The sequence below is a fragment of the Moschus berezovskii genome, chromosome 24 (genome assembly GCF_049115385.1).
Source record: "Moschus berezovskii isolate FMDL1 chromosome 24, NW_MosBer_1.0, whole genome shotgun sequence".
Classification (NCBI taxonomy): domain Eukaryota; kingdom Metazoa; phylum Chordata; class Mammalia; order Artiodactyla; family Moschidae; genus Moschus; species Moschus berezovskii.
Genome location: NC_142483.1, coordinates 24,602,775 through 24,627,534, shown reverse-complemented (window position 1 = coordinate 24,627,534; position 24,760 = coordinate 24,602,775). Strand labels below are relative to the sequence as shown.

Here is a 24,760-nt window from a genome sequence, read left to right as displayed (position 1 = left end):
CCTTGTTGCATTTTTTCCAGGACTGCCAGTTCCCAAGAAGAGCCCAAAGTCGGTAAGGACTTGTCAGTTACTTAGTACTGTTTTTTGGGGGGTGGAGGGTGAGAGGCTGGTGGTGGGAGGAGATGCTATCTGGCTGGACTTCACTAAATGTGTTTTAGAGTGGGTGGAGGAGACAAGAACCAAGGCTCATTTTATTAAGTTCTGGAGCTCTGTTTGGTATAGATGGTATTATCGGGGTTTGTCTTTAACTGTCCAGTGATTTGTAGGCAGGCTGCAGGAGCCTGGGTAAAGAATGCACGTTTGTAATCTTCTCTGTATAAATGCTTTACAACTCTCATTCCAATGCATGAGTCTCTTAGATGTTTTAACTTGATACAAATGCAATTGTTTCTTTTGGGAGGAGGGGAAAAATCCCTCCACCTGCTTCCTGAATAGCATTGCTCTCAACTGGTGTTTCCAGCCATTCACATGGGTGGATTCCCTTCCTAAGCTTTCTTATGCACTGGATGATAAATTGTTTAAAAATTCTAAAGCCTATAGGTTTATGGAGGAATAACTCTGTCCTGTGTATATGCCCATGCTCACATGGAAAATGCCCCAGCACTGAGAATAAGACATTTTCCCTTCTGTAGAAATGTCCTTTGTTGTTTTGCCAGCTTTAGCGGCATTATACTGCAGGTATAGGATTCTTTAAAAAAAAAAAAAAAAAATCAATGTAATGCTGTCCTTTCTAATCTGGTTTCCCTGAAGATGCATTACCTAGTTGACATGTTAGCTAATAGCTTAGAGGCTCTAGTGTTTTGCTTGGTGGTGCTGAGCTTCTGCTCCCAGGGTACTGACAACAAATTAAAATGATACTTAAAAACTCAAAATCTGGAACTCTGGTGCCTGTGCAATTGATCCAAGTGAAAGAACTTTTCCCAAATTTTTAACACTAAGATACAGAGAGAGGGGTGGGTTTCCTTGCGGCTTAGAATATTAGGGGGCGGGGGAGGGAAAATTGACAACCTTCTGCCATCCGGGAGCGGAGAACCCTTAAAAACTTTGTAGCTTATGTGCTGCAGCTGAATTTTTCCACCTGTCTCCAAGACTGGCAGCGAGAGGCAGAAGTTTATTTAGGAGATGAGAGAGGGGGCTTCCGGTATTCATAAGCCCTACTCCTAAGTTCTCCAAAGAGAAAAACCTGCAATAATTGATGTGATTCCATTGGCATGATGCCATGGTGATGGGAACATGTGACTTTGGGGCTGCCTCCCTTGTCATTTTGTGTTAATGTCCAGGCTGAGACGGGCTGGTAGGTGTCCGTGTTGGAACTACAGAGATCCCAAAGCCTCTGTGTGTGTGTGTGTGTGCATGCATATGTGTCTCGCCATCCCTGGGTCGTAGTCAGAAACCTTTTTGGCTTTCAGAAAAAATAGAAGCACAACTGAGAGATGTGACACACGAGCTTGAGTTATCAGGAGTCATCGTTTTTTCTCCCCTGCCCCCTGGCATGCTACGTGATGCATGGACTTACTTTATGCACTCCACATGAAATGGAGTCTTTACACGGAGCATACTGGGGGAGAGAGCAGTTTGGCACAGGCGGGATGACATCAGTAGCAAGGTGTTCTGTGTGGTTTTGCATTCCATTTAAACTTCCTGTGCGAAAGGATCTTTGTAGACTCATTTGCATCTTTTCTCCCCCAACACATTGTGGAATTTCCTGCTGAACTCAAAGGGTATCAAACAGGTGTAGGGGCCCGCATTCACCAAGTCAGTTAAGAATTCCCCGTGACCGTTTATTTTTGTGGAAGCCGTGTCATTAGCAAGCAGCAAACCAATTACTCAGGCTGCATTCCTAGGGAAAAAAGCTCTCTCAACTGCTTTGCCCACAGTCTGCTGGCTCTTAATTATCACAGGCTAAGAGACTGGTGTGTTGCTGGGTTAGAAAAGAGCCAGCCCCCAGCTTGGGGCTTGTCCTTCCCTGGTTTCTCTGCCAGGACAGGGATGGTGGTTTTCACAGCATTGCTTGCACCCTCTGGCAGCTGCTGCACAAAACTGGGGGGCTATCAGCCAAGGTCTGCCGCTGCCAGTTAGAGCCTTGCTAACATCTGTGATCAGTGGGAGTTCTGTACAGGTGAATTGAAAGCTGTTCCCCTTTCCCAGTATGAATTTTGATGAAGTCCTGCCAGAGAGACAGATGACGATGAGATTTTTTGGGTAGGATGGGAGGGAATCCATGGGGAAGTTGAATGTCCTGGTTCCAGAACGCCATTCCCATAGTGACAGACAGGGTCAGTTAGGCTGCGGAATGAAATGTACACTGTGCCACTGTATCACACTTGTGATACGCTGAGAGTTACTATTAGTTCTGAGATACGCTATCTGAACTGAGGGTGGAGTCTGTTCTTTATTCGTAGAGGCTCCTGACGTTGTTGGCTTGCTCATGTGACTTGACAGCTTCCTTTGCCCTCATACCTTTTTTTTCCCCCAAAGTTTTCAATAATTAAGTAGTTGGGGGTTTTTTTAGAACAGAAGGACTTCTCTTTTTAATCTCATCTCCCCTCCTGGATGGTCTCTATAACTTACTCTCAATCAGCAATTTCACCTACTAGGTTTAGTGTAAATGTTAAATTTATGGTTTATATACTCATGGGGGACAATGGTGGCGTCTTAATAAAATCTTTCTAATTTAATACCTGGACATCCATAGCATCAGGGATTTTTCTGCCAAATGGCAGAGACGAAATTAAGACATATTTGCTGTCAGGTTTTAGTCCTCACTGGGAGACATTTCGTGGCCCAGTTTAATCATCTTGACTGGAAACTTGTTTAACAGAGACTCTTTGTCAAAATTGCACACAAGGATTTTGTGTGTGAGAATTGAAAACTCTCAGTATCACACTAAACCCTGAATTTGAAGTCAGTGTTCACCTAGGTTTGTTCGATAGTTCATTTCCCAGCCGTTGCTTCCTTTTCTCTCTTCTTTCATCTGTCCATCTAGCCATACCTTTCTCTTTTATCTACTGATCCTTTCATCCATCCATTCAGTAAGCTGGTGTTGAAAAACTACAAAGTGTCAGGTTTGGTGTGAGCCGCTGGAAATGATGTAATAAATAAGATGGTGCCTTCTTGGAGCCTACAAATGATTTGGTTGCTCCTTTCAAAAAAAGGATGCCCTGTCACAAATCACTAAAAATTTTTATTCATTTGTTCCATCAACAGATATTTATTGGGTATCTCCTATGAGGCAGACCCAGACCCAGGAACTAAAACAGAAAACATTCAAGCCCTCATACAACTGGGGAGAGATAAAAAGACAAATCTATACCCACCGTCCTCATGAGACCTAAAGTCTGATGAGCATGTACTTTTAAAAGGTAGCGAAGCAGAAATATAACATTGAACAAGTACACACATAATAAAAGTCATTGAGCGCTTAATGATAATAACCTTAGAGAAGTAGTCATCCAAAGCAATAAAAAGCCATTTAAAAAATTGAGTTAGATGCTGTGATGGGGCTATGAAATTCTTCTGAGTTCCCCAGTAGTCTACGCAATATAGATAACCACATTATTTACTTATCTTTTATTTTCAAATTAAAAAACAAACAGCATAATGTGTTCACTAAAGAGACAGTATTTTCCTAGTTTTGAAAAAAAGTTCTCATACAAAGTTTTTCTAAAGGACACCAAGTGATGGGCAAAGAAGTATCTTCGGCAAACACAACAAGATGAAAGTAGCAACAATAGTAACAGGTTTCTGTTCCATTGTTCTCTGTCCCTTACTAATGCAAGGACTGCTGAGGACACAGATGACAACTAGTCATTGAAAAATACACGAGAGAGATGCTAGGCAATGCCCGCAGTTAAGTAACCCAGCCTGAATCCTCCTGAATGCTGCCTCTTTCTCAAATTCTCCCGTTGCCTTAGTGCCCCAAATGCCACTTGACCCAGAACCAGGACAGTGGTACAACCCACCTAAGTCCAAGCTGCAAGGAAAAGCAGTGGGAGAAGAAGACGGTAGAAGGCCTTGAGTTGCTTACATAAGTGTTCTTGCCTCTCATTGCTCACAGCAGCTCAGACCCTCAGCCCTTTGGAGCCCTACAAAATAGACTTTGCTGTGGTATTAGACTCCATTAAAACATACGTAATTCGTTTTCATGTTAGTCAATACTTCCCTTTTCTTCTCCATTGACTCCTTCCTCTTTCTTGCTTTTTGGAAAAAATCATTTGACTTAGACCCGTAAATGATAAAGAGATAAAAAAGGACCATCCTCTGCTTTGGCTTGTATTTGAGACTGATTTTGGAGCAACCTTTAATGACATTGGCCTAATACCTCATCAGCACTTGGAGTTTTTCCTGTTGTCCATGTAAATTGCTGCAGTGGCCTTCAGTCTTGGCAGATACATGAACTGTAAATAATTTTGCTTTAAAAATGGATCGATTTGTCATTTTTAAGCCACATGAATTCTTTTCATCATTTAAGCGCCTAAGTGCTGTCTGTATTAGTTTGCTCTTCTGAGCAAATATTTTCAGCTCGCTTTATAAGTACCTCCACTTTGAAATCATTCTGTGAAATACTAATGAGCTGACTTTTTCCCCCATTCCCATTTGTAAAATCCATTGCATCTTTCCAATTGCCCTGGCCTGTCAGTAATAAGGAAATGATTTGTTTTAGGGAGATTGGTTCAGTCTTATTTTTAAAGATCTTATGACACAAGTTCAAGGCTAGTGTGTAGTCAGGGACTTCCAAGGTGTTTTCAAAACTGAACCCATTTCTTTCTTCCTAGTTGGCCCTGATGTGATACTCAGAAATTAAAAATCTTGCTCTAAAATGTCCACGTAGTGACAACAGCTTGTGTTGGGGATATTCAGCTCAATATGTGGTACTCCTTTCCAATCGTTTACTTAAGCTGGAGACCTAAAGGTAGATATCCATGTCTCTAGGATCTCCTTTTCCTCTACCCAACCACTCCTCCTGCCCTCTTCACCTCCTCCTCCTCGTCTTCTCCTCCATTCACGCTTTCAGCAGTGCCTGTCAATCTGGCATCAAAATGTCTTTTGACTTTACTTGTCCCTCCCTGCTTTTCCCCTGGTGTAAACCACCCTAGGTCCTTCACCTGTTCTGTACAGTAGCCTCCTGACTGGTGCTCTGCTTTATCTCCCATCCCCACCCACATATCCTCCAGGCAGTAGCCAGACCAAACTTTCTGGAAATAAGTTGGCTCTTGGCACACCCCTGCTTTAAGAATTAATCGAGTCTTCCTCCCCAGAACTGAGAGTGAAACCCAGACTCCTTAAAGTAGCCCACAAGGCCCTTGCATTATTTGGTCTCCAAGTTAGTCTCAAGCCACCTCTGCACGCCCCCTGCCCCCCAACCCCAGTGTGCCTCCATAGCTGTCTCTCAGTTCTTCTAACAGTTTAGGCTCCGTTTTGCTTTGCAGACTTAGCACATGCTGCTTTCAGCAATGGAATATTCTTCCAGAAGCCACCCCTTACTACTTACCTAAAGGACATTGCAGTGTGTTGTCATCAGTCTGTGTTGATTATTTGATTAATATCCATCTACATACACATGTACGCACACACACACACACGCGCACCTCCCCTAGATACATAGGTATAACTTCTCAGATAACATCTCTTTCTTACTTATACATTATATCTTTCAGAATCTGGCTCACAGCAGGTGATCAGTGTATATTTATTGGATGAGGGAATAAATGTATGGCAGGTATTTACTCAAGAGGGGCTGTTCTGGATGTTCTGTCATTGATGTTCTGGGTGTTTGCACCATCCATGTTCTTAGCATGCACAGAACTACTTCAGCAGACTTGAAAGTGTATGCATGTGTGGGTGCTAAGTAGCTTCAGTCGTGTCCAATTCTTTGCAACCACATGGACTGTAGCCCACCAGACTCCTCTGTCCATGGGATTCTCCTGGCAAGAATAATGGGAAGGATTGCCATGTGCTTCTCCAGGGGATCTTCCAGACCCAGGGATCCAACCCACATCTCTTATGTTTTCTGCAATGACAGGCAGGTTCTTTACCACTAATGCCACCTGGGAAGCCCTTGAAAGTATATCTTTAACTATTAATGCTTATTTTGGGGCCAGTTTCTCACCTAGAAAAATGAGGTGAAAGATAGTCATACTATCTTTGCATTTTCTGATGCAAGTCAGATCCTGTGTTATAACAAGTTCAGAAGTGAATTTGTTCTTATGCCCCAAGTCTTCTGGGAGGTAATCCAGACTGTTGAAAAGGCATATAAGATAACTTTGAGAGCTATATAAACATTGCTTTTCTCCTGGACAGTTCTGGACCTTAACCAAATAAAAGACAATGTCATAGTTAATTAACATGTTCTCTGAAAATAAAAAGGTGTATTTTGAACTTCTCCATACCCACCAAACATAGCTTTGGAAATCTTAGGTGCCAAGATATTAAATACAGAATGCACCTTCAAATTAAGTCATTTTTATAATTGAACTTGAGAAGAATCATAAAGCAAGGTTAAATCTTATCAGGGAAAAGTCCAAAAAGCTTCCAGATGCTCATATGTTTAGCCCCTGAGGGTAGGTTAGAATATTCCAATTAGTGATAGGTTAGTGGTGGCATAGTTTTTAGAGCATATTCTCAGGATGCTGCTTTGCTCTGATTTTCCACATTTAGGAACAAAGTTTAGATGGGATTCGAAGGGGATGCAGAGGTACAGTTTAGTGGAGAAGCAGTTTTGCAAACTCAGTCCGGATCATATCTGTCATTTTGTGATAAATTGGACCTAAATGTGTCCTTTATGGGAAAGTTGAGAAAAGGTGATAAAATTTTTTAAATGGCCCAAGCCATTTCCAGTAAACTACATTTGCACTCTTTGGTTATGGTGAGGCTGTCTCTTCAGTTAAACACAGGATTTCCATGTCCTCCATGGAGATCTGTTACACTGGGATAACCATCAGAGGGTCTTGGAAACCCCTGAGGTGACGTATAGAATCTCTGTGCATGCCTTTGTGGGCATGTGTGTGAGAGCACATGTGTTCTCTGTTGGAGAAATGTCCAAACTCTTTCAGTGGGACAGGGCTGCCGGAAAGATACTTTTCTCTTGTTCAGGAAGAGGCAGTGATTGGAAGAGGTTAGATTTCGAGAGGTTACACAGTAACCCCAGGACAGGAGGAAGAAGGGTGTGAGGTTTCCCTCAGGTAATCCTGCGGTGGACCTCACAGGTTCCCAGAGAGGCTCTGTGAAGAGAAGCCTCTGTACAAAGGGTGTGAAAGCTTCCAGAGCCTGAGTCCGACTCTAACTGTGAACTGAGCTTAGTGATATGGTTGGAACCCACCATCTGACATTTGCTACTTGTTTGAAAAACCGGGAAAGGGAGGGCATTTGAAGAGAGGGATGCAACTCTCATGGTAAACCCAGAGGTTCTTCATCTATTGAATTATTTGCTTTCACTTTTATTTAAGTTTTTCACTTATTTATTAATTCAGCTATTTACTTTATTAATTTTTGAAAATTCCATTCCATTCCGTCGCTCAGTCATGTCTGACTCTTTGCGACCCCGTGGACTGTAGCCTAGCAGGCTTCTCCGTCCATGGGATTCTCCAGGCAAGAATACTGGAGTGGGTTACCGTTTCCTTCTCCAGGGGATCTTCCCGACCCAGGGATCGAACCCGGGTCTTCTGCATTGGAGGCAGATGCTTTAACCTCTGAGCCACCAGGGAATGATTTTAACTGGAGACTAATTACAATATTATAGTGGTTTTTGCCATACATTGACATGAATCAGCCATGGGTGTACATGTGTTCCCCATCCCATCCCTCAGTGTTGTCCCAGTGCACCGGCTTTGAGTGCCCTGTTTCATGAATGGAACTTGGACTGGTCATCTCTTTCACATATGGTACTATACATGTTGCTTTCACTTTTAAAATATCATTTACCTCCCCTTCCACATGTTAGTCGCTTAGTTGTGTCCAGCTCTTTGCAACGCTATGGACTGTAGCCCACCAAGCTCCTCTGTCCTTGGGGATTCTCCAGGCAAGAATACTGGAGTGGGTTGCCATGCCCTTCTCCAGGAGATCTTCCCAACCCAGGGATCAAACCCCGTCTCCTGAATTACAGGCAGGTCTTTACCATTTGAGCCACCAGGGAAGCCCCCTCCCCCACCCCTTTCTAGGAGGGCGGAAACAAAACACTTCCAAATTGTAAAAAGTAGAAAGTTACAGTCCCATTAATTCTCCTTACTAAGGTTCATTTCTAAATGAAAACAGGTTTACATTTGGTCTGGATTATAAAAACATTCTCTGTGCATTATGCAAGTAAGAAGTAGGCAGTACAGGAAAATACACGAGGGGGACAAATTCCCCCCGAACCCAACAGATTTTCTGTTTATGCTGGGATGTTTCCACACCCAAAATGGGCTGACACTGCACATATTTGTTTATAATGGAGGCGCTTGTAAAGACTGCAGTGAAGAGAAAAGCAAATTCCCATACATGTGTATAAGGGGATAGGAGTTGTATCCGTCGTTAACATTTTTCTGACTCTGAACATCTTCAGCATGTCTCTAGGGGAAACAAGAAGGCAGTTTGACCTCAGGAAATAGAAAGGGGATACCTGGCCCTGAGAGCTGAATTCACCTTGGTGGGGGGCACTGTTGGAAGTTGGCAGAACCAGGTTCTGTCCCAAATCTTTGGAATGCTGATCCATCCAGGTCTGAGCTGAGCCCTTGGTCCTCAAAAGGGAACATGGTGATGTGGGGTGATGGTGATGGTTGTCCTTGCCAATTGTTTTCCTGACCTCTTCATTAGCTTTTCCCTTGAGTCTGAGTGAATTAAGCCTCTCATACCATTGGTTACCAAGACTTCTTTGCTAGTTTAGGATATGTTCCTTATGTTTCTCCCACAGGCCACACCAAGTATAATTTTAAAGCATATATTTTACCTTCATGAAACACATGCCCCATTTTCCTCAACTTTGAATCCTTGCTAAAACCAATCTTCAGATCTGTAATCTGTAACAGTCAAGGGAAAATTAAGTTTTTGTCCCCCTTGACCTTACTTTGGATGTTTATTTCAAAGCAAGAACTGGAAGGGGAAGGAGTAGAGGGACCTAAGAAGTAAACGAGAGGGACCTTGGAAATTTCTGTTGAGATGGGAATAAAAGTTGGAGGCTACCTGGGGAGAGAGCAAGGAAGAATGATGTGATAGGACTGATTGTGAGACCAAGGGCAAGAGTTTGATACTGTAAAGAACATTAGGGAACTGGAATGTCTAGGTCAGAGATCTTATAAATGACTCGATAGGCTGCACAGACTCTATAATACAAGCTGGAGATGCCCTTTTACTATAAGTGTAGTGACAGTGTGGTGTGAGAGACAGGACTCCAGGAGTTTTCTTTTGAATGAGGAGAACACACATCTGGGTTTACCACATCTTCCATTGGAGAAAATAAGAGCAGAAATTATTTTATTTCCCATCCACTATTTTTCCTCCCACTAGATTTTGCTGTCCCTTCAGTGGTCCTTTCTACAAAGAGCATCTCGTAAAATGGGAAGGGTCTTTGGCTGAACGTATTTTAAGGAACAGGAACTTGCTTATTCTAACTGAAATTCAAGTGAAACTCTGTGCCTTTGACTACTGCTTGGAGTTTGGACACGTCAGTGTGCATCTAAGAAGGCTGAGCCCTGGAGGTCAACCCATATATAAAGTTGGATCTTGGCTTTCAACCAACAGTAGTTATCAGGAGATCAGAGGTGAAATGTGATGCCTGCAAAACTGATTCACTAAGAATTATGAGAGCTCTTCAGATAGTAGTTATTTATATAGTTGTAAGTACAAGCACACACATTATGCTAGGCATGGTTTTTTGTTTTTTTTTAAAAGATCTGATCCTTGTTTCTTACAGACTAGAAAGACTGATAGTAAACCCTTAACTAGAAGTTGGGTATTTTATTATTGAAAGATGGAAAATGCGGGATATGAAGGAACCTTGTTAGTCCTGATTTACTTTCTTGGATATTTTAGCCTTCTATTTAAACCATGCATGATATTTTCTGTCAGATGTTTGATTTTAAAATGACGATGTTTATGCAGGTATTAAGATGGAAGGATTTAACTTCTGAATAAAATTCTTTGTAATTAAAAAAAATGAAGATGTTAAAACAGATACATCTCATAATAAACAAGCCTGGTGTCTTAGCTGAGAACCTGTGATGAAAATTGGATTTGTTTTCTGCTCCAGCCCTGAAAGCAGTATGTTTTGTGACGATGTCTTTCTATCTGGCCCACCCCTCTGTCTGTCAATCACCTGGAGATATATCTGCATTCAGCATGAGCCCGACGAGGGTGGAAGCCAAAATGTTGTTGATAAATTTATGTATGTGTGCACAGAAGTGGTGAACAAAAACAAGCTGATGGAAAACACCCACTCAGGGAACCAATAATAATCTTATCTTCTTGCCCCTCTCACTTGCTTCCTTTCAGCAACCACTGGAAAGAAAAGACAGCCAGAATAGTTCCCAGCATAGTGTCGCCAGCCACCGAAGCCTGCACACTGCCTCCCCCAGCCACAGCACACAGGTGCTGCCCGAGGTCCCACCCGCCGAGGCCCCGGCTCCAGAGCAGACCGACAATTCTGGGCAGAAAAAACCAGATCCTTTTAAAATCTGGGCCCAGTCCAGGAGCATGTATGAAAATCGACGTGAGTAGCACCCTGGCTTCTGTCTTGCCTGTACCCCATCTTGGTGCTCCAACTCTGTCTTGAGGGTTGTTGAGAATAGATTGTCAGTGTGTGGATAGGAGAGAGATGAATCCAGGTGAAAGGGGACGGCATCTCAGAGCAGTGATAGAATCTGCTGGACATTCATGGAGGCTCTGTTCTGTCATCTGTTTGGGCAGGGTGGGGTAGTCATGGATGGCCATCAGATGAAGGGCCTGGGGGAAAAATAGATTTATTTTTCCTTTCTGTTAGAAGAAGTGGCAGATAAGAGCTACTGCCTTATTAATGCTTCCCTGTGTGGAGATGGTGGCCTCCTTCGAGCTCCTGTATAGTGAAAGGGCTCTCATATACAATAGAACATAAATACCATTGGTGTGGATTGCAAGAGTAATAAGAAATTCAGTGCTTTCTTAGTGGTCCCTTGGTTTTTAAGAATACTTGTAATGTTTTTAACTGTTATTAGTCTTTCCAAACATTCCCTTCAAAAAGGAAAAAAAAAGTGGGTGTTTGTGCTTTAATTGTTTATACTGTAGTTGTGTGTGTTCCTTCAGCTTCACCTTTTTGATAAATATGAACTACTGATGTCTTATTGGCTCTGATAAACTGAATAGTCCCTGGACTTTTTTTTTTTTTTTCTTTTTATTATGAGATGATTTCCAAAGACTGTTCACCACAAATAATATTCATTTATCTTACTAAATTCAAGTTCCTAAAAAAGCTATAATCTTGGGGCATGCAAATAGACACCCTTCTCCCTTTTTTTAGCTGTTGATTTTACTGACATTTTTTCCTAAGTGTGGTCAGGACAAAGTAACTATAAAGTACATGCACTTTGTTGTCATGGGATAGGAGAGCATGTTTAATGAGGGTCTGCTAAAGGGTCTGGTTAAAATTGGAATAGAGAAGGGAATCATTCTGTCCATCCTCCTGGCCCCCACTCCCCTCAGCATAAGTGTTCTTCGGAGTCACAGCTGGGGTTCTCTCAGTACAGCCCTCTGGAAAGGCAAGACACAGACATGATGGGGGGTATGAGAAATGCTGCAGCCTGCTGCCCACCCCCTTGGACTTGGCCAGGAAGCAGTTCCCTTGCTGGGTGAAGCTGCTCCTCTGTGACCCAAACTGGACAGGAGAGTGAACCCAGCAACCCTGTCTGAAAGCAGGCCACACTGCTGGGTGAAAGTCAGCACTTAGGGGACACAAGGCCTGTCTGGAGTCTTGGTGATGGTCAAGTGTTAGAAGTTACCCAGGCGTTCATCTGTCTCCTTTTCCTCTTCAAGGGAGAGAGATCATTACCTTCTCACTATAGTAGTATGTGGAATTAAGTACACTCTTTTGGCTAAGGCTTCACTATGCTGGCAAAAGCCTGATAATTTGAGAAGGATTTATTTAGTCTCTGGACGAGAAAGACCCCTGGAGTATGCCTGACTTCAGGCCAGAAGAAATGAAGTTCCATTTGGAGCATCCCCTGTAAGCAGTATTGCTAAGCATGAACCTGGCGTCTGTTCTCACTGTGTCTTCTCATTGATTGTAATGATTTCATTGAAGAAATTTTTTCAGAGAGGAGTATGTTCACATTCCCTTCACATTTCCAAGCACACGGCTCCTCCAGTCAATGACCCAACTTCAGCTGATGTGGAGATACCGCTTTATTGACCATGTCCCTGCTTTTCTCAGCAGAGTACACGTTTATGACTGAGTTTCCCATGTAGGAATTTTTTTGTGGTAAAACAAATTGTGTTCTGAAGTGCTAGTGAGGGCTACATGGATTGACAGACAATTCTAACACACCCAAGGAATACGATGCTCTAGCTCAGATGCCATTTTTACCTTGATGGAAATGGTGTTTCTATTATATCAAGACTTTGGTATTTAATTTTTTTAAAAGTTTTCACCAGAAAAAAAAAAAAAAAACTGTAATTCTGCCACAGCCAGTTGCTCTAAACCTAGAATGAGAAGCAGACCGAAACATTTGGAATGGTGCCTCTTTAGACCTTAACTTTCCAGGACATCTAAGGAATAGGATCTAGCAGCACAAATGAGAAGCAGGTTTTTTTTTGTTGTTTTTGGTGATTAGAGGCTCCATAATTGAGTGATTGTCGAAGCTAATTGATGTTAAAATTCACATGGATCTCTCCCTCACAACTAAATGAAGGGACTGATAAGATTTCTCTCTCCATGATAGCTATTCAGTATCTATCACAGATTTTTTTTTTTTCTTCACAGTACCTATTGAATGAACCTATGTTGGTCTTGTCTTTTAATCAGTATTTTGCTTTATTCCAGATCAGTTTCTGCCATTCCCACAGGCTGCTTTTTAATCTGCTTTTTTTAAAAAAATTACAACATGTAGCCTCATTAGGTGTGATTCCCTTCCCCTCCCCTCAAGGCAAAGTACTACAGGAAAAATAAGAAAGTTAAAGTCAACAGTAGCACCTTCATTGTACCCTTAATTTATCCCCCTTTTGAGGGGGAAATATATTTTCCTTATATTTCATTTTATTGTGAAGGGCAATGAGAAGATTCTTAACCAAGTCTCTGATCCAGTTCCTTCACATGGTCTGAATGCTGTGAATACCACATTCTTCATGTGGCCATCTGTCAAAACAGCAGTGTCCAGATGAATCAATCTGAATTACAGATGTGTTACTAAATCCCTTTGATGAACTTAAATGTTCAGTTAAAAACAAGCATGGAAATCCCTTAAAAGCCACGTTGCCTGTTTTGTATTTTTCTAGATTACATGGCAGTTGTGCATATCTTTAAAATGACATTGATGAAGTCAATTATTTGTAAATGTTCAGGAAGAGCAGCTGGTATCCACTAGTGTTTACTACAAAAAATATATATATATATAAAGCTTTCACTTGAAACTTTACCTGTTCACAAGAGAGTTGGGAAAGAAAAAAATGACAAAGCTGTCATATTAACCAGCGTACACATGTCCCTTGAGAGGCATGCTTGCTGATCTCGAATTGGTGTACAGCTCCTTTATCATGGTTTAAGAAGCTTGGAAGCTCTAGATTTTAAGAGCTATTGTGACAGTTCTTACTTGTGTATTTGTTCAATTCTTGGCCAGATCTGATGACTTGTGTCACTAAATAAAATAGTATTTTGGTTGAACTGCCAAGAATACATCTGAACAGGTATTAGTCCAAGAATTAATCCCATCAGAAACTTGATACTATTTTAAATGACAAAAGCATGCTTACATTTTTCTCAAAAGGAAATAAGTGGTTTAGAGAAATCTCAGGTTCATGACATGATTCAAACAAGGTCATATTAGAATGGGTACTTCAGAGTATAATTAAATAGGAAGAGTCTTAAGATGGTAATGCTGATTCGATGAAATTCTCAATGGTACAGTTGTAAATTCTAGCTTTTTGACAAGAAAAGTACCATGGAAAAGAAAAGACTCAAACTATAGTCTTTTAAAATCCACAGCAGCCTTGACCTTTACTGTGAAAGCTTAACTGCACATTCCTTATCAATCAAAACTAAATTAAAATGAAGTAAGAGAAAGCACATACATTAAGCTTTGCAAAATTGTGACATTAATATTCCAGCTATGTCACCTTCGTCTGCATCGGGATTGAGCAAGGGTGAAAGAGAGAGAGAAATCAATTCCACGAATTTTGGAGAATGTCAGAGTAAGGATCCGCTGAAAACTTTCATTTCTCTACTATTATTCATCCTGTTTGATGTTCCCATTGTTCCGGGGGTGGGAAGAAACTCAGAAAAAGCAGGGAAGAAAGAGGATGAGTGCTTGGGACTTTCTTGTTGACCAAGCCTAGATCAAAGACACAGTGAAGTAAAAAGTGATAGGCATGTTGTAACCAAGTCTGCAAATATGTTGTGTGTCTGTAGTAATGGAGACACCAGGAGGGTTCTCTGCAAATCTGGTGATTCCATTGTCTCTAATTATCCAAGGAAGTCTTTTGAGTGCTCTGTTGGGTTGTTGGTGGAATTATCAAAGGAAATGAGCTACTCTTCCTGTCCCCTGTGCCAGGGCTTAGAAGTAAAGAGAGCTGGACGAGATTTTTTTAGCTCTTCTTGATTTAGACTGGGAAAAAAAAAATGGCGATACTAATATCAGAAAGTTGGTTCTACCCTGCTACCTTCTAAAAACTTAATTCGAATAAAATCTTCCTGAAATAAGAGAACAACAGAAAAAAAAACATTTGGGGGGAGTAGTTTAGAAACTTTAATGCCATTGGGAATAAGTGGCAGCAGAGGACAAAGAAGATAAAATAATTCTGTAATATGTTTCGGTACTGATTGATCACCATAATTCTGTATTTGGCACATGGTATTTGGTTGGTGGAAGAATATAATTGTCAAAATGCTCAAGGTCAAGGGCCAAAAGACTTTCTTTGTAACTTATCTGTGTTTGTGTGTGTTTTCCTGAAGGTTCGTTGTTTGAGTGTTCTGCATCCTTGGGGTCTGTCATTGGGCATTTTCGTTTGGGAGCTCTTTAAGTAAATTTGCCATTTGCTTATTTCTGAGAACAATTTTATTTTTTCCAATGGGCTAAACTGTTTGATAAACCTAAGTCTGTTGCTACATTTGGTGTCACTATAGGATGGGCAAGTGTTCTGGTGTTACATGATGCTTCAATAAAGATAAAAATTGTTCTGGGCTGGAGGTCTCTGCAGAGTCTTTCCTTGTTCACAGAAAAGTTCAGCTATTTTCAGGCAGACTCTGCCAAGAACCTTGTGTTGGCTGGAAAGCACCCATGGTCTGTTTTGGTAATAATCCTCCTGCTTGAGTGAACCTAAGACGGAGACTCAACTTGATTTAATTTGTTGTTTCAATGAGGCTATTTCAGCAAATACCCTTTAGCCAGCTACTCAAACAGAAAGCAAATATTGTTTCCTTAGCACACTCAAGAAAATATCATTCTCCAATTGTGTTTCTGGGAGTACTGTGATGTAGCTTAACTCCATGTACCATGGCGTCTTACAGTTTAGCCCCGACAATTATATTAAAAAGGTGCTGGATAAGAAGACTCATTGAAAGCACAGCATTAAGGTAGCTCAAGCACAAATACTGGATTCAGACTCCTCTGACTGGTATTTACCTGTTCATTTAGTTTCTTCTCTCTTGGCATATTCACTCACTGTACATTTTAAGCTTATGGGTGAGTCCCCAGAATGGGACATCTAACACCTGCTTGGAATCTGAACAGCCACCTTCTTCTTCCCTGTCCCACTGTACAAAATCAGAGAAGGTGGAAACTAAATTCTTAGTATTTATGCACTCCTTCAACCCCAAAGCCAAGGAATTAAAGAAACCAGAAATTCTGCAGAGCAGTATTTGAAAATCTCTTAGGATTCACAGCCACTAAATTATTTTTTTTCTCTTTAAATAAAAGATTTGTCATTTTATAAACTATAAAACACACTACAAATACACTAAAATATTAAGTAAGAATTAAATAGGAATAACCCTTTTTTATTACCTTCAGTTCAGTTCAGTTGCTCAGTCGTGTCCGACTCTTTGCGACCCCATGAATCACAGCACGCCAGGCCTCCCTGTCCATCACCAACTCCCAGAGTTCACTCAAACTCATGTCCATCGAGTCGGTGATGCCATCCAACTGTCTCATTCTCTGTCGTCCCCTTCTCCTCCCGCCGCCAATCCTTCCCAGCATCAGAGTCTTTTCCAGTGAGTCAGCTCTTCACATGAGGTGATCAAAGTATTGGAGTTTCAGCTTTAGCATCAGTCCTTCCAGTGAACACCCAGGACTGATCTCCTTTAGAATGGACTGGTTGGATCTCCTTGCAGTCCAAGGGACTCTGAAGAGTCTTCTCCACCACCACAGTTCAAAAGCATCAATTCTTCGGTGTTCAGCTTTTCTTCATAATGGTGTATAGGACAGTCTCATGTACAGTAAGCACGTTCTTATGAAAATTACTTTTCTTTAAACAAAAAATGAGATTTCCATTTCAAAACCCTGAACTATTACTCCATTTTGAAAGTGAAATATCAGGTTATTGGATAATAAATTAGTACTTACAATGTTGAAATAATAGGCAAATCATGGAGTAAAAAACTCATTTAGTGATGAAATACAGTTCATTTACATAGAACAATTTGTTGTCACCATTGATCTTAAGGATATAGAAGGCTGGCTACTTTTTGGTAATAGTAGTGAAATCATAATAAATATTCTAAATTGGGAAATATTAGGATGTTTGAGAGTAATTCATTTGGCAAAAATGACCAAACAGATCATATTATCAGTGTGCTAGTCTTGATTACTTTAAGGAAAAACAGAAGTGATTTTTTTTTAATAGTTTTTGCCATAAGCTGTTTTTTTTCATCTTGCAGTTGATAACTTCGGCACTTAACAGGTCTACTGGGAGAAGGCAATGGCAAGCCACTCCAGTATTCTTGGCCTAGAAAATCGCATGGATGGAGGAGCCTGGTGGGCTGCAGTCCATGGGGTCGCTGCTAGTCGGACACAACTGAGCGACTTCACTTTCACTTTTCACTTTCACACATTGGAGAAGGAAATGGCAACCCACTCCAGTGTTCTTGCCTGGAGAATCCCAGGGACGGCGGAGCCTGGTCGACTGTCGTCTATGGGGTCACACAGAGTCAGACACGACTGAAGTGACTTAGCAGCAGCAGGTCTACTGAATCCTCTTCCCCAGCCTCCGCATCAGAGGTCAGTCTGACTTAGCATGAACTCCTTTCTCAGATATGGGCACCCACTTTGTGGTGCAGAGCATAATTTTAATTTACCAAATTCCTCTTGCAACAATACCCAGGAAAGTGGCAAGCGCTGACTGCAGCCTTTATCAGGGATAATTTCTTGATTAGGAATTATGAAACAGCGATTAGTCCTTTGGAAAAAAAACAAAAAACAACACTTCAGGCTCAATGACTGTCCCCACCATTTATTTTCGCTCACCGTCCTCTTTTATTTCACCTGTCCATATTATTTTGTTTGCTCGTCTGTGTTTGGAAACTGTCATCCATTCAAGCACCGTCAGTATTGGTCATGTCACTATGTTCCCCTTAGGGCTCTGATTCCTTTTATCACAAAAATAATCTGTCTCTTCCTCTCCCCTCTCTGCAGTTCCAGATTATCAAGAACAGGACATCTTCCTCTGGAGAAAAGAGACTGGATTTGGATTTAGGATTCTGGGTGGCAATGAACCAGGGGAACTTGTGAGTCTCTTGTCTCCCTGCCCCATCCTGTCCCTCACAGTACTAATTTCTAAGAATTCAAAACCAGTTGGCAACAGTGATAGTTCACCAAGATTCGAGTCCCACTAGGTGCACCCAAAACTGTTTTCATCTTTTGAAAAAAGAAGTTTGATTTACAATGTTGGTGTTAATTTCTGCTGTACAGCAAAGTGACTCAGTTATATATATATATATATATATATATATATATCTTCTCTGGCTCTTTCATCTTAACCAGTGGGAGTTATTCTTTGGGTTTTGTGGAGCTCTTTCTGTCTTGAGGAAGAAGAGACCAGATCCTTTCTATAACGTGTGTATTCATGTTTGTGGAGGGTGGCAGCTGCAGCGTCTGTAGCTCCCTATCAAAGAAACAGAAACCAAAAAAAGCAAAATAGGAATAGACATCAACTGAGAATACAATGGCCTGATCCTTCTGGCCAGTTCTGTTAAATCTGCCAGCAGGTCGTTGGCTCTGTATATTGAGTAGCTAGGACATAGAAGGCACTTGACAAGGCATTATGAGAGATTAGAGAAAGTAGGACCACTCTTTTTACAAAATAAGAGAAAGAACCCTGAACAAGGATCAGGAGACATTTAATCTCTCCGGGCCTCATCTTTAGAATCCATTGAGGAGACCACCACGGGATTCTTTTGAAAGGGGAAAAAAGAACTAAAGACAAGTATTGTTCAAATTTTCCTCATCACAATAAAAATAGTTATCATTTCTTGTGTGCTTGCTATGTGCCAGTTGCTATGCTAAAGGCTTTTAACATATATCCTTCTCATGTATGCATCAAATCTATGAATTTACCCCCATTTTCAAATCATGAAATAAAGACACAGAAAGGTTAATGTGATCTTGCCTGGGACCACAGAGTTAGTAAATGGAGGGACTGGAAAGGCTGTGATTCCAGAGTCCATATTCTTAACCACTCTTCTACCAAAGTTCTTTGTAAAAGATACATGTCATGTAAAGACCGTTGTGCATTATTACCTAGTGAGAAGGCAAGGAAAACAGATGTTTTAGCTAAAGTTTGTGATGTGCTCAGTCGCTCAGTTGTGTCTAACTCTTTGCAACTCCGTGGACTGTAGCCCGCCAGCCTCCTCTGTCCTTGGTATTTTCCAGGCAAGAATACTGGAGTGGGTTGTCATTTCTTTCTCCTGGGAATCTCCCCGACCCAGGGATCGAACTCGTCTCTCTTGTGTCTCCTGCATTGCAGGCAGATTTTTACCACTGTGCCACCTGTGAAATTTAGTGACTGGTTAATATAACAATACCAAGACACTAAATATAAAGACCCTCTCTGCATGCCAATGCTATAGACTATGGAAATAGGGATGCCCAACCAGACTTTGCTTGATTCACCCTTTCATTTAACAGTATTTATCATGTATTCCCTATTGCTAGGCACATGCTGACCTTTAAAGAAAAGTTGTATTACTGTTATACTTAGCAGAATTTTCTGAATAGAAGTCTTATAGATAGATGGAAAAGGAGGAAAACTTTTGCCCAAGAAGGGAGTAAAATGATTGATTTCTGCAAAGGGTAAAAAAGAATGAGTTATCAGCAAATCACAGATAAATGTCAAGGAACCAAACAACAAAAAGTTATTTTTTTTCCACCACTTAAGAATTATTGTACCACCTAGCACAGCAGTTAGAACCCAGTGAAGGGCATGGATGCATACACTAATGAAGGGACTGAATTTTGCTTAGAGATGTGAAGGACATCGTTACACAGACAAGCCTTGTTTTATTAAGCTTTGCAAAAATTACATTTTTTTACAAGTTGAAGTTTGGTACCAGCCTTCCATTGTCAGATGATGGTTAGCACTTTTTAACACTTTTTTTTTTAATTAAGGGATGTACCTTTTTAGACATAATGCTTTTGCACACTTAATAAACTACAGTATCTGTGTTTGTGTGAGCACTTAGTCATGTCCAACTCTTTGTGACCCTATAGTCTGTAGCCCACCAGACTCCCCTGTCCATGGAATTTCCCAGGCAAGAATACTGGAGCAGGTTGCCGTTTTTTTCTCTAGGGGATCTGTCTGACCCAGGGGTTGAATCCATCTCTCTTAGGTCTCCTGAATTGCCAGGCAGATTCTTTACCACTAGCTCCACTTGGGAAGTCTAAACTACCAGCATAGGATAGGGTAAACATAACTTATATGCACTGGGGAAAAAAAATCATGTGACTCGCTTTGTGGTGATACCTGCGTTATTGCTGTGATCTGGAACTGACCCCACTATATCACCAAGGTGTGCCTGTAATAGTAAACCAAAAAGTTAGTGTTTCATCTATCCTCTAATTACTCAACAGATTTATATTGGTCACATCGTACCACTGGGTGCTGCTGATACAGACGGCCGTCTGAGGTCTGGGGATGAATTAATCTGTGTGGATGGGACACCAGTCATTGGAAAATCACACCAGCTTGTGGTCCAGCTTATGCAACAAGCCGCCAAGCAAGGCCACGTCAATCTAACAGTGCGGCGTAAAGTGGTGTTTGCGGGTATGTTTTTCATTCATTCCTTTAGACGTTGCCTTGTCACTTTATGCACAGAAGAGGCCCCCTTCCTGTGTCTGCCTCCTCAACCGTCTATTTTAGCAAGTGTTTGCAAATGTGATTAAGCACAGAACTTCCAGATGGTTTGCTTCTCTAAAACCCTGCAAAACTACTGTCACTCAAAAGTACTTTAATGTGCCAGGCGTGCATATCCAGTAACGGCTTTTAGAAGAAGGCTAGTTGAATACACATTCCGTCCCTCCATCCCCTTGCCAACCAGAACTTGGTCATCGTCTTCATTTGATGAGAATTCTCAACGAAAAAGGTCACTGTGACAGGTGAATTGTAGCACCCAAATAGGAGAGCAAAAACCAGTTTCATGCTGCCAAATAAGCTTATACAAAAGTTGCTCTGTTGTTGACAGTCATATGTATTAAACTATTTTAATTTTGTACTTTTTCTCTATAAGAAAGCCATATGGCTAGCCAGTTTTAGGTTATCTTTGATTTCTTCCTCTACACCTGGAAGTCCGATACATTCTCAACCCAAATATAACCTGTTTTGTAAAACCCTTGACAATCCTCTACTCCTTCCAACTGCCTGCTGATTTTAGCCTTCCTTTCTTGCCGTCCTTGGGAATCATGGTTTACTTCTGTGTTAGGGTCTGCCATTTTGACACAGTCCATTGAGTGTCTTCCTTTCACATTCATCATCACCTTTCTTGGCAGCCCCCACCTCCAAGTATTCAAGACAACCCAGAATGCTGCAGAAAGAAATTCTGTGTTATATCAGTGGAAATACTGAAAAAGTATGACATGAAATTTTATGAATTCTCCATAGCTATGGTACTAGTGAAACAGCTACTTATCAAGTAAAATCAACTGGCTCCTTGTTTAGGAAAATTTTGTAGAACTCACTTCAATGATATATAATTAATTTCAAAAGAATTAAGACATCAGGGTCCAGTGTGAGAGTCCTACTACCCACTGCCACCATGGAAAGCAGTGTTAATCATTTATGTCCTGAGAGCTCATTTATGGCATCAGGATAACAATATGTCCCATGTATCCAACAGCAATCAGAAATGACTTGTGAGATGAGTTGAAGACTTTTTATTTCACTGGTCCAAATAAAAATAATAGAGCAATGAGATTTTTGTTTGTTTCAGATTTATTTTTTTAAATCTTAAATATCGGGGTTTTTAAGCTCTTGGGTAAAAAGACATATTAAATCTTTGAAGAGACATAAGGCTCAGTGAAATAAGCCAGTCACAAAAGGACAAAAATGGTATGCTTCTACCTCCATGACGTGCCTAGAGTAGTCAATGTATAGACAGAAAGAATGGTGGCTGCCAGGGGTTGGTGATTAGTGATTAGTTGCCAGGGAAAGTGATTAGTGTTTAAAAGATACAAAACTTCAGTTTCAGAAGATGAAAAGTTTGGAGGTAGCTGATGGGGATGATTGTACAACAGTGTTTCTGTACTTAATGCCACTGAAGTATACATCTAAAATGGTTACAATAATAAGTTTTAGGTTCTATATATTCTACTACCATAAAATGAAATCTAAGAAAGGAGATGCTTTAGGGAATAAATTTAGTAGTCCTGTCCAAAATCAACCCATATTTTGCTTTTGGCATGAAAAATAAGTGGTCCCACCTACTTTTGTGGCTATCTAGGAGTGGTTTAGGAGAAGGCAATGGCAATCCACTCCAGTACTCTTGCCTAAAAAATCCCATGGATGGAGGAGCCTGGTAGGCTGCAGTCCGTGGGGTCGCTATGGGTCGGACACGACTGAGCGACTTCACTTTCACTTTTCACTTTCACACATTGGAGAAGGAAATGGCAACCCACTCCAGTGTTCTTGCCTGGAGAATCCCAGGGACGGGGGAGCCTGGTGGGCTTCCGTCTATGGGGTCACACAGAGTCGGACACGACTGAAGTGACTTAGCAGCAGCAGCAGCAGGAGTGGTTTACTCTGTCACTTGATAAAGCAATAAAACTGGAATTTGATGAAATGAATTCTGAGGGAGGTTAATGTATTCAATTGTGTGATCAGAGTGGATCATTGCCATCTGGAAGCTGGGAAGAAAAGCAAAGTATACCTCTGACAGGTGTTGTCAGGAATCTTGCAGTAGGGACATAATGGTGCTGTCAACTTACAGTCTCTCTGATGGGAAAAGCAGAAGCAAAACTGTTTGCAAAGCTGAGCAGAAATGTGACTTGAGGGTAATGACAACTTGAACGCAGATATGTCTCTGAGGCAAAGATGGTAGGCCACATCTTACGCTTCCTTCAATGGGTTGTTTTTGTTGGTTTCATTGAAGTCTTACTGCTGTACAATATTACATATGTTACAAGTGTATAATACAGTGATTCACAATTTTTAAAGGTTATACTCCATTTGTGAAATGACGTGAAAGTCTCTTCATCATGTCCAACTCTTTGCAACCTCATGGACTGTAGCCTGCCAGGCTCCTCTGTCCATGGAATTCTCCAGGCAAGAATACCGGAGTGGGTTAGCCATTCCCTTCTCCAGGGGATCTTCCCAACCCAGAGATCAAACTCAGGTCTCCTGCATTGCAGGCAGATTCTTTACCATCTGAGCCACCAGGGAAGCCCATTTACAGTTATTATAAAATACTGGCTAAGTTGCCACACTGTAGAATATATCCTTATAGCTCATTTTATACCTAATAGTTTGTACCTCTTACACCCCTGCCCCCATCTTCTGCCCTCTGATAACTGCTAGTTTGTTCTCTGTATGTGTGTCTGCTTCTTTTTTGTTAATCCACTAGTTGGTTGTATTTTTTAGATTCTACATGTTAGTGGTACCATGCAATATTTGTTTTCTCTGTCTGATTTATTTCTCTTAGCATAGTGTCAAGGGGTCATTTTTCGATCTGTGAAGCAGGAAATATTTCAGAGTGGGCCAGTCTTGCTGCAGATTTGAGTCCAAATACAGATGCTGATACACAGTTTGTCCTAAATGTAACAGACTCTGGGTGTCCCCTCTGTTCTCCCATGCTATCGATGCCTGCAGATCCTGAATGGTAAATACTTATCAGAGTGGTTTTCAGTTCCTGTGTCTCAGTTATATGAGGCCAGGTGCTGTCATCGCTGTCACTCTCTTGATTTGGTTGTGAAGTGGATGGGGGAAGGAGGAAAGGGTGACAGGGCACATTTCTTGCAAAGGCAGGTAACCAAGAGGTGCGTCTCTTGCACAGCCCCCAAAACCGAGAACGAGGTGCCCTCGCCAGCCTCGTCCCATCACAGTAGCAACCAGCCGGCCTCGCTGACAGAGGAGAAGCGGACCCCGCAGGGCAGCCAGAACTCCCTGAACACGGTGAGCTCAGGCAGTGGCAGCACCAGTGGCATCGGCAGTGGCGGCGGTGGCGGCAGCGGTGTGGTGAGCACGGTGGTCCAGCCCTACGACGTGGAGATCCGGCGCGGCGAGAACGAGGGCTTCGGCTTTGTCATCGTGTCGTCGGTGAGCAGGCCCGAGGCCGGCACAACGTTCGGTGAGTGTGGTCACTTCTGCTTCCCAGCACTTCCTGGGGTGACTGTTCTCTGGAGAGGGAAAGACGAGCCAGAATCTCATTAACAGAAACGCTTGTCATGCTTTCTGCTTCAGGTAATGAAAGTCTTAATTGGGGACGGACTTTATTGGGTAGCTTTTCCCCTCCTGAAGGTTGGGATTTTTTTTTTAACTCTTCAGCTTCCATTCTGATGGCACGTTCACAGGCAGACAACTTCATACATAGGTGAAATTTGCAAAGAAGCCCCTTGACAGGATAAAGTGTGAGAAATTCTTTCCATAGAGAGAACTTTGCAAGGTCCTGAGCAGGGTATCAATCATAGCAGTTGTCTCAGAAGGTCTCGCATTTTTTAAAAGAAGCATATGGTTGTAGAAATAAATGCCTGGGGGGAAAAACAGAAGTGTGAGGAGTAAAATATATACATGCAATGCCCTTTCCATCTTATCTGTGTCCTTCCTCTACTCTACCTATCTCCATCTGAAATTTTAAAATTTTAATTTAAAATAATATGTTTACCGTTGCCTGTTGGAGAATCTAATTAAAATCTGAGTGCAGAGCTGTTTGTCTTCACTGCCCTTGAATTCCAGCAGGGGTGGTTGTCCTATCTCATCCAGATGTTGGGGGTGTCAGCAGAGAGTGGAGAAACAAACTGTCACCCTCTCACAAGGTTAACCCTCTACAGGGTGCACGGGCTGAGACAGATAGGAAGCCAGGTGATTCGAGGAACTAAGATCCACCTTCATTAAATAAAATGGATTTGTTGTTTTTCCCAAGCACATTTGTTAGTTAATATGGAATACGATGGGAGATGGGAAGAGC

General features: G+C 41.6%; 1 protein-coding gene across 14 annotated transcripts in view; it reads left to right on the top strand.

Moving 5' to 3' along the window:
• The window catches only part of MAGI1 (membrane associated guanylate kinase, WW and PDZ domain containing 1), a 663,463-nt gene that overhangs the window by 615,192 nt on the left and 23,511 nt on the right, over positions 1 to 24,760 (top strand). For 12 of the 14 annotated variants that reach the window (XM_055414277.2, XM_055414266.2, XM_055414267.2 and 9 more), the window contains 6 exons: positions 21 to 52; positions 10,465 to 10,681; positions 14,263 to 14,346; positions 17,784 to 17,875; positions 20,217 to 20,409; positions 23,630 to 23,923. In XM_055414277.2, the coding sequence (XP_055270252.2) occupies positions 21 to 52; positions 10,465 to 10,681; positions 14,263 to 14,346; positions 17,784 to 17,875; positions 20,217 to 20,409; positions 23,630 to 23,923 (912 nt within the window). The remainder of the gene's footprint in view (positions 1 to 20; positions 53 to 10,464; positions 10,682 to 14,262; positions 14,347 to 17,783; positions 17,876 to 20,216; positions 20,410 to 23,629; positions 23,924 to 24,760) is intronic. The other 2 variants (XM_055414275.2, XM_055414276.2) reach the window with 1 other exon arrangement.